Raw genomic sequence first — 17,201 nt, forward strand, 5'->3', positions numbered from 1 at the left:
GAATTCTCGCCCGGGATTTTGTCCTGTGGTTCTGTGATACTGTACGGTTGAAGTATAAAACAGAGGGAACCGGTAGTGTAGCCACTTGGGGGCGTCATATTTTGGGATTATTACAGACGCATCGTCGCCTTCCGTGCAATAAAATGAAAGATATGCCCATGGAAGGCGCCAGGTGAGCAATAAGACAGGCCAATTGAGACAGCTTGTGTCATGTTTAGATGTATTCACCAGCGCCAGGATCGCTACACATTAACCAGACAATATACAAATAAAGATATGGCGTTGATAAACTCATGACACAGGGGTAATAAACAGAGTAATCAAGTTATTTCAGTCTCTTTAGGTTTGGCCTTAAGTTACACATCCTCAGTAGATGATGCAGGCCCATTAGAGGAGCTTCAAACGCGAGGATCTCTGATAAGCTCTATGATCAAAATACACATTTACGACACGTTTTAGATTTTTTCATTCCAAGCAAAATGTAGTGTTATATCTTATTTCCGTTTATCGTCGTAAGCGTCGTGTCATCTTAACTAAAGGTTTCACTGGCGAATCATAAATGTCTCCAGGTCATTTAGTAATTGAAGGTTTTAGGTTTAATTCACCGTTAATTTGACCTTTTTTTTTTTTTTTTTTTTTGTTGGAATATGCCTAGTGTGTTACCGTCACTTCTCTTTAAATACAGATGTTAAACTGTATGTTTTAACATCATTTTCTCGGTGTCTGTGACTGTACTTAACACAGGATCATAAGTTTCCTCTCATATCTTCTTTACTGCATTTGCATATTTTGTTTGAGAATAAACTGAACAGGAGAGAAATACGACCTCGCGTTACCACTTGGTCATTTTACAAATGAACACACTTGTTAAATTACGCATAGGAAATGAGGCATAATATCTTAGGTATCATAATTTTATTGGATTTATTTGTTTTATTTAGCTACCTTTATTTTTGTTTTTATCGTCCACGATCATTATATAAACTATAGATTTAACTTATTATTGTACTTTGCAATTCAGGCCAATGAGGCCAATTAAAAACGCGCAGTTACGACATTGCACGCTCCTCTTCAGGTAGAGAATCCTTGGTTTGGTCTGTGGACGAAAACACAGAGGGGTCGTGGGGAAGTTTGTTTTACCTTGACTTATCTTAATTGGACTTTGATAACAGCCCAAACAGATTCCTGCACCTCTAAGTTTACTCAGAGAAGTGAAACAATCCAACCAGTCTACAAAAACGCAACAGCAACGGGCAGCACGCTTCACCCCCCCCCCCCCCCCAAAAAAAAAAAAAAAAAAACAACAAAAAAACAGAAGCCCCACAAAAAAACAAATCAACAAAAAAAAATAAATAAATAAATAAGAAAAAAGAGACAACAAATTCCCACTTGAATGAGATAAAGCAATGGCATTCCGTTATTTTTATTGAAACTGTCAAGAACACGATGTCGATGTTGTAAACTAGACATAAATCCAATACAACATAAACAAACGAACAACCTAAGAAACACAAAAATAAACCTTCATATTTTTTTTTTCGATTATGCGGCACTTTTACGACCAGGTTTGCGGAAGAAAAAAAAAAAAGACACAAACAGAATAACAGAAAAAACAGTCCACTTTTGTCACATTTCTTCTCTTCTCTAAAAACATGATTTTAATTAATTTATTTTTTAATTTGAAGCCATTGGTGCAGTGCGTTGTCACCTTTTCATTCGTTTTAAACAGTAGCACTTCACACACGGGGACAACAAGTGAAAATACAATGGCACATGAGTGTGAGTAACTAGCTGAGTGGATATTTGGGGAAAGAGGAGGAATAAAGTCCATATTTTTAAGGGCGAGAGGGTTAAAATGGAGATGGCAACATAAGGATAATAATAGCCCACAAACTATCTTTACACAGGTATATCGACAATAAATTAAGAGATCCCTAGAAACAAACTACTCCGTTATATTTACACGCAAGAACAATATGAAATAATTACATAAATATTTTATAGATCCCTATATACACTTATAATCAATACTACCTTTTTATTTGTTTTAATGTTTACTTTAATTGTATGATTCCCTTTGTTTTTCGGACACTTTTTCATGAATTCAACGTGCTCGGGTCATGGTTTCATCCTGGATCACAAGTCAGTTATTCTGATTCTCAGAAAGGCATAAAGAAAAATAAATCAGAATGCATAACCTAATTCAAACACAACTGGATAAAAAGGTAGTGTAGTTTCAAACAGAATACTTTCTGTATTGAAATAACATTCTAAAGGATTTTTTTGGAGGGTGGGGTGGTAGTGGGGAGAGGAGGAGAGGGGGTCATGCAACATTTGGCCAGTCTATGGGCGAAATGACAGGCGTCAGATGACTGTTCAATCCATCAAAAATACAGCAGTCTTTGAAGGTAGGCTAAAATGGTAGTAGGCTTAATACAAATAAGTCCAATCAATGCAGAGTGCATATGAACAAAACAAATGGAGCTGTATGAACAACTCCACGAATACAATAAAACGAGGAGACAGGACACAGCAGCAAGTTCTCCTAAAGGTCTGTAAGTCACACCCCATGCCAGCTTTTCAGTTTCAATACTTGTATGGTATTCAATGACAAGATAAAAAGTATTTAATTTAACAAAAAAGTAAAAATATACATATCAGATGCGCATTAACCAAAGTGCATTTCAGAAACTACAACGTCCAACAGTCGTGTTTGTCAAACTTTTTTTGTTTTTAAAACCTGCCTTAATCTACTCGGGTGACCCCTACTGATAAGTCTTCATCTCCGTCAACACTTTCCAAGACAATAACGAAATGAGAAGCAGGCGGTGTGTTTAAAAAAAAGAAAAAAAGAAAAAAGAAAGAAAAACAGAAATCCTATGGGGACCCGCTCCTCGGCCTGTCCTGGTTCGAGTCCAGTCCACTGACCAGGCGCTGGATGCTCTGCAGCTCGTTCGCCGCGTCCTTCTCTGTGCAAGTTTTTGGAGACATAGAGATGGAGCCAGAGGAGATGGTGGAAGAGTGACTCGTCACTTCTGACGTGGAATCCAGCGTGACAGCAGACACTGGGCTCGCCGGGACGTTGCCTGTGTCCCCTTTGAGCTCGGTGCCGTTGCCGGTCATGGTGGGCATAGCGGCGGCGGTGGTGAGCAAGGTGCTGTCCGGTACCGTCATGGGGAGTGAGTATGGGCTGTACCTGAGTCGGGGGCGCACTGCGTTCAGGAACGGGTGTCGGTGCACCGAGGAGGATGCGGCGGACGAGGCGGCGGCGGCTGCTGCCATGTATGTATATGGATAGGGGAACAAACTCCCGAAAGGAGACATAGCAATGCCCTGGAAAACAGGAAAATAAACACTAAATGAGAGCTTCGAGGCGGCCGTGCACACATGCGGATGTACGGAGCATTAAGGTCTGTGGAACTATAAATAAATGCACGCGAAGAGAAGTAAACGGGATTAACCAAACCTCTGCACCTGATTTTTTTAACATTAAAGAAGTGGAACAAATCATTAAAGTAATAATTTAAAGGCTGTAGCTTAGGCTTCACTTTTATTTTAGTAAAGTGTTGTGTTATACATAATGGCTTTAGTGATGCATTGTTACAAAGCTAATGGCACTGTACGACACGTAGCTTAAGGACAACAAAACTTTGTCCAAAACATAATCAGTTTGTTATGCTCTCACTGCCTTCATTCAGATAGGTTTTCACAATCTTAGGCTTATCTAACAAGCAGAGCTGCAGCACCCAGCATGTAAACACCACTGGCACCAACTCAACACTTTTCACTACATACAAATGCATATTATCTGATGCTTCATTCAGAGCACAGAGCATAGCAAATGTTTTGACTATAAAAAAAATTTGTTAGGGTATTAAAACATCATGTTTTCCCTCTGAGCCACTGAGGCATTTCACTCCTCTATACTGCGGCTTCAAAACACACACTTAACGAGCGCGTATCGAAAAAGACTGCTTAACACCTCTGACAGACGATTTTGAGTCTGTCTGTTTTCGCAGAAAATGGGTAAATGCAGGTAATAAGATATGTCCTGTACCAGTATACTAGTTTCACTGTAGTTCCCTATATCCTTGGTTTGAAAAATAGCAAACTGAACCATAAAAACAATGCGGAAAAACTCAGGCTAAAGTACACACCCACTTGTTTCTTGATGACTCCAACATCAAAGCCATTTGAATAACTGACATATTAAATGTGGCACCTATTCCTCCGAGGCCTACAGCGCGCACAACTATAATCGAACATGTGCTATACACACAGCTATGAGAAGGCCAACAAAACAGGTCTTACCTGTGATGCCAAGACGTGTTGCTGCAGATGAAAGGGTAGACCTGGTGCTCCCGTCAAGCTTTGCGGAGGTGATGCCATGCTGGTCGTGTCCATGGTGCTCACCCCTCCTGTTGACACAGCTGCCAATAGTGGCCCCATGCCTGCGGCCATGTTTGAGAACGCACCTCCCATGTTGAACTGACCGGGGTGCAACAGAAACGGATGCGCACTTCCTAGGTGATTGAAAAACTGTTGTCCTGTTAGACCTGTTGGAAATCCAAAATTATGCAAGTGGCTGTGGCCTATGTGCGCACTGTCTGTCTGAACAGTCAAAGGCATGAAACTGTCCTTGGTTATTGACCTGCACTCGTCCGTTTTGGGCTGATCGAGGTTCGGGGTTTTGAGGTCTTCTCCGGAGCGGGTGGTGCTGGAGATGACGGTGATGGGGCTTTGCCGTGAATCAGCTTGGCTTTTCTCAGTCCTGGGACCGCTGTCGCGAATCCTGCTGTTAGAGTCACTGTTACTAAAGACGCTTCCCTTTGTTGGGCTCGCATCATGATCTTTTCCGTCTTCCGTGGTCGTGGAAATCTTGTTTGAGTCCGGACCGTCTTTAATGTGTCCGTCCTTACTCTCGTCGTCGCTGTCATCGTCGCTGTCACAGAAATCTGTCAGAAAAAGATGAAGAGAATATCAGCATCCTGTCAGTGTAACCAAATAAGAGACGACCTGTGTGAAACCTGAAACGGAAGAGTTTATAAAAACGTACAGGACGCATATTTGCACTGGGTGAACTTATGGATAATCAGTGTGTTTGATCAGGTGGTCTCCAGTCGAAATGTTAAAAAAAAAAAAAAAAAAAAAAAAAAAAAAGCAACTGGTGCTTTTCCTCTTGTATGTTGAACATGTTGAATGTACTTATATGCATACATGCAAAAAAGTTCACATAGGATAGAAAAAATAACTGGCAGAAAACAAACAGAAAACTTGAATTAATTTATATCAGATTAATGTCTATCTTTTCTGTGGAGTCACACGTTGTTTGTAGACAGTAATCAGTCTCATCAGTCACAGTGTTAAACTCAATAGGACAGCCCTGTGCGTGGGTTAAATATGACTGATTCTTTGAAGAATATATTGAAAATCAGGAGATTTAGAATTTACGGCGTCAAAACAGCAACTGCTTCGGCCCCCGTGGCTGGTCTGGGGGTCTCTGAGTGTGTACCTTTCAGGTGTGGAGGGCCCACGGTAGACACGGCAGGGGACGAGGCCTGACCAAAGCACTTAAATGACGCCTGCTCTCCAGAGGAGTCGTCTGAAGCTCCGTTCTCCTTCTTCTGCTGCTCCTCATATGAACGCATGGACTGCAGAGCCAGCTGTTTCCTGTGCACAAGAACCCACGTTATTACACCGTGGCCGTCACAGGCTGTTGGAAAACAATATCTGCAGCACAGTGACTGGTGTAGAGGCTTATGGACTGAACGTTGGTGCAGGTGCTAATGCGAAATATGTGCAGGCTCGTGTATGTTTTCACACATTGCTTGTTTTTAATCAACTCCCATTTTTGCATGGATTTAAAATTCTAAAATTATTTTTTCAGCATGCATATTTTGCAATAACTGTATCTGAATTACATTGCAAGTTATATATATATATTTTAAATATACGCTACATTAGGCTAATTATTTCATATCTTACCTTTTTTCCCGCCTGCCATTGCCCGTGTCACGAAAGCCTTTGGCAAATGGATTATGATCAATTTTCAGCTGGGTTATCTGGAAAAAAATCCCAATTATTTGTCAACATAAGTAATTATTATTTTTCAACTGTTTCTTTTATGAAGTTTCAAAAGCTGGAGTGGAGTCCACTACATTTCAGATCTCTTCTTTGTCTACACACACTCAAGCATTAACACATTTCACAAGTTAAACACGCCCAAAAATAAAGCACGAAGCCGTAAAACAGAGAGCACATGGCCATCGTTGGCACGTTGGCGGTCATTATGTGATTGGGCATATTTTTCTTTTTGAAGTTCAGCAAAACTTTACTCCCAAACCACTTCCTTTCCATCCACAGAAGGAGGAGGAGGTGGAGGTGATGGTCGTACCATTATTTCCCAAGAATATCAAACAGCAGAGGAGATGGTTTTCCTTATTTTCATCTCTCATAAAGAGAGTAAATACATATTGCAGGCAGTTTCACATAAGCAAAATGCCCCCTACATTTTTACCCTTTTCTCATATCAATCAATCAATCACACACACACACACACACACACACACACACACACACACACACACACACACACACACACACACACACACACACACAGGAGGAGGAGAGAGATTGGAGAGTGGGGGGTGGTAGTCTGGTCCGGGGCCAAATCCTTTCCACGTGATTAAATAAAAGGAAGATAACCTGTATAACATTCCTCAGAAATATGACTTTCCATCCACGGGCTACAGGATATATGCAACCTATCCGCACCAACATTATCCTCTGCTGTGATACACCAGTGCGTATAAACACGTACCAACATATATGACTTCTTTCATATTTTATGACAACAAAATGGTGCAGAGCATGACGATGTGGGGGTGGGGGGGTGGGTGTTGTCTGACAGAGAAGAGCATAGTAAGATGTATTTTTGGGCAATATTCAGGGGTGAGGACGCAGGATTTGGGGTTTGCTCATACCTTGTCATTTTGATATGCAGTCACTGCAATGAAATCCGTTTCGGGGAAAACATAGGTCCTGAAGGTACTGTACGGGAGTTTTAGAATGTCGTTGGCCCTCACGATGTGAAATCGGGGCTGATATTTGTGCATCGAGTTGAGTATGGTCTGCAGTGCACACAACACACAGCAAAGGAAAAAAAGATTGATCAGCTCACTTCTTATGCTAGATTCATATATTCCTGTTGGACAAACTGGTGGTCGTTACACTGTACAGACACTTCATTTACATTTTCCTAAAAATACCAACTAAAATAAAAATCAGAGGTCATATAGTTATCTTACAATGTGTTTGGATATTTTACAGCTGTAAAAAGAGCAGATCTTTCTGAAATCCTGATGTTAATTTTGGCAAAAAGTCTATAAATGTTTCCCAACTTTATTGTAGCTTGATAAACCAACAATAATACAGCTGTAGTAATTTATACAGTTATCTTTAGAACAGTGTTTTCTTAGTGTTTTGTTTTGTAGCACATAAAGAAAACACATGGAACTTCCTAAGGTTAAAAAATAAGTTATAAAACATAAGATTTTATATTTGTCATTATGGACATGTGGCTACCTAAAAGTGTATGGTGATAAATAGGAAAATGGACATACATTAGTTGAACTTACAAATCCATGCTTGTCCGAGATGTTGTTTGTCAGCTTGAGTTTGTGAAAATTGACGACTTTTGACATCCACTGTTCGCCAGTAGCCGGACTGTCCGGGTGAATGTACATCCTCTTTGGCATTTCGGGGTCGGCTTTCCCCGCCACCATCCAGCGGGAGTTATGAAACTTGTACCTGCAGTCATCGGCTGCAACAATATCCATCAAAAGAATATATTTGGCCTTCTTGTCCAGACCGGTGCACCTCACTTTGAACGGGGGGAACATCCGTCTGTGACACAGAGGGGAATGCCATGAATAAAAATCTCCTTTTATTTCTTACATGGGCTTGAACATACAGCTTGCTTATAAAGACACAAAATATCTTAATATGCGTTGCATCAGTCTGATAAATTAGATCTAACTTAGACTAATAAATAAACAAATGAGGTGAAAAGTATATGATCGTAAAGTTGCTGTGAATAAGCTTCACACTTGTCCTCTCTTCCTTATTATGAATCTTAAGGTGACTTCTGCTAAAACGGTGTTTTGGTGTTTAATGGCAGGAAAAAAGGCCTGCACACCGACAGAACAGCCATCTTTGATAACAGTCACTGCATGATGCTAAAAATAATTTAGTCCAAGCTCAACACAGCTAGATTTTCAACGTCTTCAACAAACTCGACGCATTATACATGAAATTGTGAGTAAGGCATTTATGCTGAGGGATGTTATAAGTATACGTCCTTACATTTGTAAGCAGACAGAAGCCACAGCCTACTAATACCACCGATAATTCAGCAGCAACAGATAGATGTCTCTATTATGGTCCTTTAACGGCCTGATATAAAAGTAGTTGCCTAATTTAATAATCTATAATGGATCTGCAACCCAACATGCTTAGTTTACCGCAACTTTGCATAAAGCTGCATGAACACGGAGAACTCTCAGCCTTTCTCTCTATCTCTTTTAAATATTTGTCAAAAATAAATGTGTCATATATTTTGTAGTGAGACTATATTTTTGTGCAATACTGGTGAGATTTATAGAACATTTATACAGCCTTAGATTAAACAAATTAGACTAATAAGACTTTTAAATAGGCCTGCTTTAGATCGGTGTACATTATTTAATATGGATTAAAATCAATATGCATAAATTTTAATTAAGTAGATAGTAAAGTGCTTAGGTAAAACAATACAAGTGTGAATTAGTTTTTAATGTACACTGCAAACGCTTACATGTCTGACTTTATATGTTAGTATGCAAGCCTGTACACACACATACACTCAATTGCACACACACAGACACAAAGGTAATTTCACCTTCCGGATTTAGTGATCACCATCTCAGTGCCCCTCTTGTGGAAGAGTTCCCAAAGCTCCTTGGCTTCCAGATGAACCTTGGGGTCATCCTCCACCTCCTCCTCAGGCTCCAGAGTCTTGAGGGGCCTGAGGTGGGCGGCTGCCGCCTGGTGTCCCAGAGACGAGAAGTGGAGGCCGGTCTCCGCGGCTCCCATCAGTTGGTCCATAATCGGTTTTCCGAGGGCGCCCGGCAGAGACAAGGAGCCGCTGGGAGGGAGGGCTAAGGCCGGGAAGAAAGGAGGCTGGTGACCCAGCATTGCACTCATGGCAAATTCCGGACCCCGGTGAGGTATAAACGGATGATATGCCATATTTGATCCTTGTATGACTGGATCTCTCATCAGGAAGTTCATCCAAGTGCAGGCAATGTAGACGACGGTATCGATTTGACAGAATATTTAGAGAGCAGCGAAGCCTGTGTTGAAAAAGAGATAATGAAGAAAAAATCAAAAGAAAAAAAAATACAACTGAAGAGTGGGAAAGCTCGGGAAATTCCTCCGTAAACTCAGCAGAAATTATCCACTTATTTTTGAAAAGTTAGTGGAAAATCTCTAGTGTCCTTAGCTAAATGTGTATCAAAAGTCTGCAAAGATAAATATAAAAATGTTCTCCATTAATCTTCTGGAGTGTTGCGAAAGCGATTTTCTTCAGGAGCAGACACGCATCGGACACCTTTGTGCTTGTCGCTGGTTTGCGGACATTAGCCGAATTAAACCAAGTTGGGTGAGTCACTTAACAGACTGCAGTGCATTCTTTCTCTTCTGTTGCTGTTTACAATATCGGCATTCCTGTTAAAATGCGTTCCTTCTTATTGGCTTCAGTCCTGCAGCGAGGGCGACGTGTTGAAATATTTCGATAGCGCCGAATAATCCCCCTGCCTTTACTTGCTCCGGACATGCACCCTCACACACACACACACACATACACACACTTTATTCCTCCTCTCTTTTTCGCGCGCACACACATTTCAGGGAAAGACGTGTGCAGAGAAAGGAGTCCGCTGACGGCCAGAGAGAGAGAGGTGGTAAGGTCCCAGCTCCGTGATTTTCCTAGCGCCTCTGTGGCCCATAGGGCTTCATACTGTATGGATGTGTTGCATGTTACGAGCAGCAGCGCTACGTTTGATTGGCTCTTTGACGCTTTCGGACCAATTGTGTGGCTGCGTAGGCGTGGTTTTAACAGGTCGGGTGGAGGGGACAGACTTCAGACTTATAAAAAGGTGTTTGGACACTCAAAAGGGCTTTACAGTGAAACACCACCCTGCCTCGGTCAGTGTTGTGTGAATATGTCAACATCGTTACAGAAGTTGCGCTATTGGCCGGTGTGTGGGAGCCAGCCCGACCGGGGAAGCGGCTCCCTCGGCCGGCGATATGTAATGATGTGTGCGGCTGCTTCTCTCGCTTCCTCTCTGTCCCGTAGCGCAGCCGCATTCTTCTCCTCTTGAACACGCTCAACAGAAATATTGGCCGCATATACACAGCTTCATACTGTTTGCTTTCATGAATAAACATGTATTGAGTTTGAATAGATTTGCAGGATTTAAAGAAGCGCCGAAAAGCTGCGGGGAAGCCAACATGTCCTGTAACATCCTCTGAAATCACAGCCCTGGAAAATATGAGCGGCTGACGACATGAGGGGCTCCGTGTCAAGTCAATGTCAGGTTAATATATGACTGTTATGATGCCGCTGAAGCAAACATTTATTATTTATTCTCTGATCTATTCTTTGTCAATATATGCAATATTAACAGACGCTTTATTCTCGGATATTTACGAACAGTTCAAATGCTTGTATTCTTTCCCTATAGTTTGCATGAGTTGTGTGTGTGTGATGTTCACGCATTTATGTAGCACAGACCATCCTAAATTGTTCAAAATCTTTGAGAGAGTCGTAACATTTTCTGAGTCATAGTTAATCACGTGTTTATGCACAAATAGTAGATGGTAAATAGTGAAAAGTACAGTCACTATTGCCTGTGTACACCCCCCACCTTAAAAAAAAAAAATCCAAACGTCTGTAGATATTTTCAATCACAGGCTTCCAATCAATGCTGTAGTTAAATATAGTAGGTAGAGTTATAGCTACTTTCCGGGAAAACAATTCAGTCTGAGTCACCGTTGAGACGGAGGTGTAATCTGTGATCATCATGCAAGTCTGATGTTTTATTCGAAAAGAACAGATGTGTTCGGGTGTCTAAAAAAATACTTCTTTTGTAATTCGTTTTCTTATGTATATAACATTTTCCAGGCTTTCTAAATTTCTCACTAATTATGTAAGTGGTATATAGATATTTTTAAAAATATAAATAAATCACACCAATACACTCAGTATTAAAAAAACACTGGTTTTAGATAAAAATGTATTTTACCTATTGGATGCTAGTTTTATTGCAGAGGGCCTAAAGAAGTTACCTATACCACGCCAGTGCTCTTTAAAACGCTATTTGACCACAAATTCACAAGTAAACTAAAGAGCGCTGGCCCTGTCAGCCACCTTGGACAAACATTGACCATCAATTCTTTGTCAATTGTCTGTCTCCGTGGATCCACAAGGAGACTAGAGAGATAGTAGCTCTCAAAGTCCTTAAGAGCGACCACGATGAGTAGTTTCTGCAAAAAATGGGGCAGATGTTTTGCATCACTTGCCTAGTATTAATGCCGCAGTATATGCAGTGTAATTAGAAGTGCCTGTGCGTAAATTGACATAAATCCCGATGATGGAAATTCTTTGAGTGATGTGCATGTACTTGTTGCCGTTGTAAGCCGTTGCAATTTTATGGACGCCTGTGTCAGGTATTGTTTGCGTAGCTTAGATCTCCCAAAATTAAGCGCCCTAAGGCTCATCCTGCTTTTTGTGAACAACTGAAACCGTGAACTTCAACTGAGTTAATTCATCTTTGAGTGTGGAAGAAGTGAGAAACCACAGACTTTGTGGTGCTGTTCATTGTAGCTCACTTGTTGTCTAGTATGATATGATTTATGCATGTCACAGCGCCCTCCTCATCGGGCCTGGATGAGGAGACAACCCTTCCAGCAAGTGTATATGCATATGTGTAAAGTGGAGTGGTCTGACTGTGTGTATTGTATACACCCTGAGGGAGATACACAAGGATAGTCGGCTTATGTGTTTTGTGTTATTGATTTTCCAGAGTAGGCTAAATGAATATCTTTACATAGATCCAGTTGCTCCAGCCAGTGCCTCCTTATGAATATGTTGCTTCGTACAAGCCCATCGTGAGGCCTTCCACTGAGGTCAGGCTTGTGTCAGTTGCTGGCTTCTTCTTCTTTAAACAGGCAACCCCATTAGCAGCACATTTCAATTTAGTAGAAGGTGTCATCAAATAGGAAGCAGTGTTGACATGGCAGCAACCTCTCAGTCTCTGCAGCGTCCTAAGCTGGCTTCATTAGCTAAGCAAGTCAGAGAATGGTCAATACACTATATAAACTTTTACAGGGTTAGGGCTCTCTGGGACTCAGAGAGGCTATAAAAAGGTCTGAGCTGACACAACTGATTGATGAAGCTAACTTTGTCAGCGCTTCCCTTTTATCCGTCTACAGAGATCATGCATATCAAAATCAAAAGGGGCAGTATATTTGACTGGACAGGCTCTAAAATTTCTCACTCCATGTGGGTGGGTGATTTCTGTCAGTATCAGGGGATGTGCTTTGTGTTTTAATTCTGCTTGATCCATAACAGCATCACCAGCAAGTTTTGGGTGGACAAGCAACTTCTTTCAGACACTAAAAAAAATTGTTTATTTATTTACTTATGATGAATTTTGATGTGTTTTATGAAATATGCTTGTAATTTTTCAGTGTTTTTGGTCACCTCTCAGTATTATCAGTGTAAAAAAACTGCAATAAGGTCATGGGTTATGAAGCCTCCATGACCTGACTACACACAACAGCCATACTGTTTAGGTTCATTAAGCAAAGCTTCAAAGACATTCCTGGAATTGATCACTGAGCTGCAAGTGATGTAATGTATGCTGTCCTGTTTATTTGCAGATTGTTAATGATAAGCATGGACAGACTTGGTGGCACCACTCCTGAATGGAGAAGATTGTCTAGTGAGAGTCATCAGCCCTAACATGACATGATAGGGAAAGGAAACCTCACAAGATTAGTATAGTCAACTACTCGACTTGCTCCAAACCTAATTATGACATCCCAGCACAAAGTGCAGGGGGACATGTTCAATTGACGGTGTAATGACTTTCTAAAAGGAAACCATTTACCACCAAGATTTAGGTGGAGCTAACATTGATCTATTGATGCCATATTACACACACAAAAAAAACACTGATTGTAAAGCATACTTTCCAGAATCACAGACATGTATTAATCAATTGGCCAGCGAAATGATAAACCCTTACCTGTTGATGAATTGTCCCTGTCAAGCATTTTTAGTTAAGTTAACCCTTGCTCTCATCAATTCCTGCAGTGGCCAGTTATAGGTATTGATGCCAAACAATTTTAGTTAATTAGGGGATGTGTTTATTGATGACGCTGCATTGACTACAGATTGACAAGGAAAATGGTTGTGTACAGGAGGGAGAGATTTGTTCCCTTGGTTACGGTTGTCTGTCAACAGCGACACAAGCAACTGAATGAAAAAATGATACATTTAGGTTTGGGGTAATTATCTAAATAGAGTCACTCTGATGCTTGAATGCTCTGTCTTTATTTGTGTCTAAACGGCTGACAGATCTGAAATGTAGAAACAATTTAACATTGATTTGTTCTTAGGATTCAGTGAAATCAAGCTGTACTTTATTCCTCTCCTAAAGGTAAGATGCTAACATCCACCTGGTTACTGACCAGGGTTACTGTTTCATTTGAGCCATGTTTAAACTGATCGAGTTGAATTCATGTTTTAGCCACAGAAACTAGAAAATGTGTCCTTTAAAACTGAGTCAATCACATTAATTTTGGCCTGTACATGCTGTTATGAGTCTAACCCTAAAGAGTGAAAATACATTAATTACAGAATGGTATTAAGTGGAAATATAAATTCTGAGTAATATAATAATATGTGATCTTTGTTACAGTTATGAACTAACCATAAAATTCCCCTTAGGCTGAGCTTAAAGAATGATTTTATAATTGTATGCTAAATATTGAGATAACATACAGTGAAATGTTTAAAAAAAAAAAAGTTTGGTCCTGAATGGGAAGATTTGATTATATTTATTAATTTTAGCATTGGTTCCTATGGTATTGTTTGGCCAGAGGCCCACTAAACACTTGCTTTATAGTTCACATAAAACAAGCTATGCTCATTATCGCCTGTCGCCATAGAATAAAGGCTAAACAGCTGCCTTTTAAAGGTGCATTGTATTAAAAACTATTGGACCAAACCAGTTCAGTGGCATGCAACACCTGTAGAGCATAACACAGGGGGATTTGTCTGCTCAACTCCATAAACGTCCTGTCAGGCTTTCTCTGTAGCTACAAGACGTTCATGGTAAATGCTTCAGATGTGGACCATGTGTCAAAAGTCCTCAACATGCCATCACTCACCAGTCTGGAGATAAGCATCTTTCCCCTTTTATATATGTTCTGAGAATTTTACCGAAAACCAGTTTTGCATGCTGAAAAGGCAAACAACAGTAAATGGGAAGCAGAGAAATCCTGGGGTTATTTGTCATCAAGTTAGCACAGTATGTTCCTCTTCCTCTGTGCTCACTAGAGGAAACTGTTAGAGATTGTTTTGAGTTTAAATCAGAGGTATTTAGGCTTACAGTGCACAGTGGGCAGGGAGGTGCCCTCATGTGGGTATCTGCTGTCCATTTAGCTTTCCCAATATTGACATCAGCTCTGTGTTGCTTTGACTTTACGGTCTCCCAGTCTTTGAACGTTTTCCATTGGAGTCCAAACCCAAGACCTGGTGCTTTTAAGAGAGTAGTAAGGCAGTGCATTCCTTCACAAGAGAATCCCAGGCTAAGGGGTTAGGGTGGCTTCTCTCTAGAGGTTAAGTGGGATAAGTGTGTGGCTCATGTCAACCCCACTACCCCCCAATAGTTTCTGGAAAATTTGCAGTGGGGTCAGATTGGATTACTGTGTTTTGGTATTTACATGGAGACAGAAGGCTTTGAAATGGAAAACCATAGGCGGAAAAGCAAGTGCCATGCAGTCTGAAAGGCTGGGTAAAAGAAACCAGCACTGATTTCCACTGATGGGATGGTTGAATACATGTCTTTTATGTCTTTCTGCCCCACAATCAGACATTTTGTTACTTAGATGGTGATTGAGGTAAATGGATCAAGTGCAATAGCAATCTTTAAAGTAAATTCACGGTAAGTACTGTGGAAGACATGCAATTGGAAATAAAGAGGTTTCAGGCATCATCCTCATGCTCACAGATTTACCACATCATATATATGACTGTGACTCACAGACAGCTCTCCAAATGCAGTTAAAGGAATTTTGCAGCACAGTTATGTTACATAAACAGCAGTATACCCCATTCTCTAAATGACCTTGTAAAAACTCACTCAGGTGTCAGTTCCCCTTGGAGGCAAAGCTGGGGCTTCAGTGCCTCAGGTGGTCTAGTCATTTTTCCTGTTAAACCTTGTTGTGGACCTGCTGGGATAAGTTGTCTGTGTTATTTTGGGGATGATTCTCCAGCCACTCCCTACAGGTGCTGTGTGTAGGCCTAAGCCCATAATCCACCCTTTTAACTGTGGATTTTACTACAAACCCTTATTTCACTATCCTGGGATAAGTAGGTTTGTATGTTTTGCTCCATTAGTTGTTGTTCAATTGTAATTGTACTGATTTTAGTGGGATTTTTTTTTTTTTTTTTTAACAAAAATTTTGTTTTGGAATATGTGGATTTCTGTTTCCTCAGAGTATTGTGCAAAATCTATGGCTTTATTAATTATGTTATTTTGCTGTCTTGCTCTTCATTTATGCTTGACTTCTGTGGTAAATATTCAATTTCTATAGTATATCAAAATCAATTCTGAGTAAATTTAGACATTCATCTTGAAATATTATTACGACATTATTCATTTATGACAAAATTCCAAATTTCCATATGCTATTCTGGCTCAATTTAGGAGCGAAAATCTTGAGAAAATTTTGTTTTGCAAAATGTTTTTATTTATGTATTTTGTTTGTTTGTTTGTTTGTTTTTACCCGCCCTGATAAATAAAATCAACAGGTGTTAAATGCGCCTGAACAGGTCGTTTCACCTGGTCCAGGACACACGAGCTCTCCGTGCGTAAAAACCACCTCTTTGCGGTTTGACACAAATCTTTTCTGTAAGTTGTTGGCTACTTTTTTTCTGCTCCTGCTGAAACTTGACCTCCCGTTTCTGGGTGAATTAACGGTTTTGTCAGTAGCGAGAACAACAATTTGAAGTGTATGCAGCGAAGTTCAGGCGGCGGCAAAGTTGAGTACGGTCAATTGATTCTCCCACATGCTTCTCCTGCGTGTGCGCGACGGTTCCATCCCTCCATCATCTGTTTGGGGCTATAACCAAGCTCTTGTAAGCACTAAGTCTGGGATGAAGTAGTTGGAAGGGACAGGATAACTTCTTTGTTCAATAAATATTATTTTAGTAAATAAAAAAAATTAAAAAAAAAAAAAAAAAAAATCTGTTACATATCAACGTTTGATAATTATTCAGAAATATGGAGGACTAAGCCCGAGGTTATTCATTTATCCTTTTCTTGTCAAATGTAATACATCTTTTTATGCTATAAATAGTTTTGTCTATTTTTGGGCTCATTCTGAAGCCTCAAAATGCAAACATTCCCTGACGTATTTCAATAAAAGACATGGGATTAATTCGTCTCTTTGTGTTGCATAATGTTGCCACGGATGCTGTGCGTAAACATCTGACTTGATGCGCATTAATTTAAATATGTGCCAATAGCATAGGTAAAGCCCGTGAAATGAAAAGTGATGGCTTACCTTTCATCGTAATATGTTACTGTCTGCACAGAACTCACAGAATGAAACCAAACCAATCTCTCTTTTTTTCTCCATCTATTATGAGTTAAATATGACATTAGTCGGCCATTTACAGAGCCACTTTTTCCTCTTTCCGTTCTTTTTTTACTAGCTGTTTGCCTTTCCTGCTTTTTTATGTTCAAATTGCACGTCGTCAGAAACTTGTGACATTTGAAATATGAGAGTTGCCGTATTTACTAAGTTAGACAATACACGAAAACCACATCAAAATAAAAATAAATAGGATGCGGTCAGGAGCGGTG

The 17,201-nt window shown here is 40.3% G+C and overlaps 1 protein-coding gene across 2 annotated transcripts; it reads right to left on the bottom strand.

Annotated features, from left to right (window-relative positions):
- Nucleotides 1-1,396: 1,396 nt before the first annotated feature.
- tbx3a (T-box transcription factor 3a) lies at nucleotides 1,397-10,045 on the bottom strand. Of its 2 annotated transcripts, none has more exons than XM_030149970.1 (7): nucleotides 8,939-10,045; nucleotides 7,638-7,905; nucleotides 6,984-7,130; nucleotides 5,986-6,062; nucleotides 5,513-5,670; nucleotides 4,312-4,955; nucleotides 1,397-3,333 (listed from the first exon to the last, which is right to left on the bottom strand). In XM_030149970.1, exons 1-7 carry the CDS (start codon nucleotides 9,328-9,330, stop codon nucleotides 2,878-2,880), a joined length of 2,142 nt encoding a protein of 713 aa, XP_030005830.1. In that variant the 5' UTR covers nucleotides 9,331-10,045; the 3' UTR covers nucleotides 1,397-2,877. The 2 variants fall into 2 exon arrangements, with proteins under 2 accessions (XP_030005830.1, XP_030005829.1); XM_030149969.1 differs by having other exon boundaries at nucleotides 7,623-7,905.
- Nucleotides 10,046-17,201: the final 7,156 nt, after the last annotated feature.

Source organism: Sphaeramia orbicularis, chromosome 12, assembly GCF_902148855.1.
Source record: "Sphaeramia orbicularis chromosome 12, fSphaOr1.1, whole genome shotgun sequence".
NCBI classification, from domain to species: Eukaryota; Metazoa; Chordata; class Actinopteri; order Kurtiformes; family Apogonidae; genus Sphaeramia; species Sphaeramia orbicularis.

Coding starts and splice junctions, on each gene's coding strand:
- tbx3a (XM_030149969.1), bottom strand. CDS start 9,330: ATGAACTTCCTGATGAGAGATCCAGTCATACAAGGATCAAATATGGCA. Junction 7,906..8,938: donor GTGATCACTAAATCCGGAAG/GTGAAATTACCT, acceptor TCTGTGTCACAG/ACGGATGTTCCCCCCGTTCA. Junction 6,063..6,983: donor CTGCATATCAAAATGACAAG/GTATGAGCAAAC, acceptor ATTTTTTTCCAG/ATAACCCAGCTGAAAATTGA.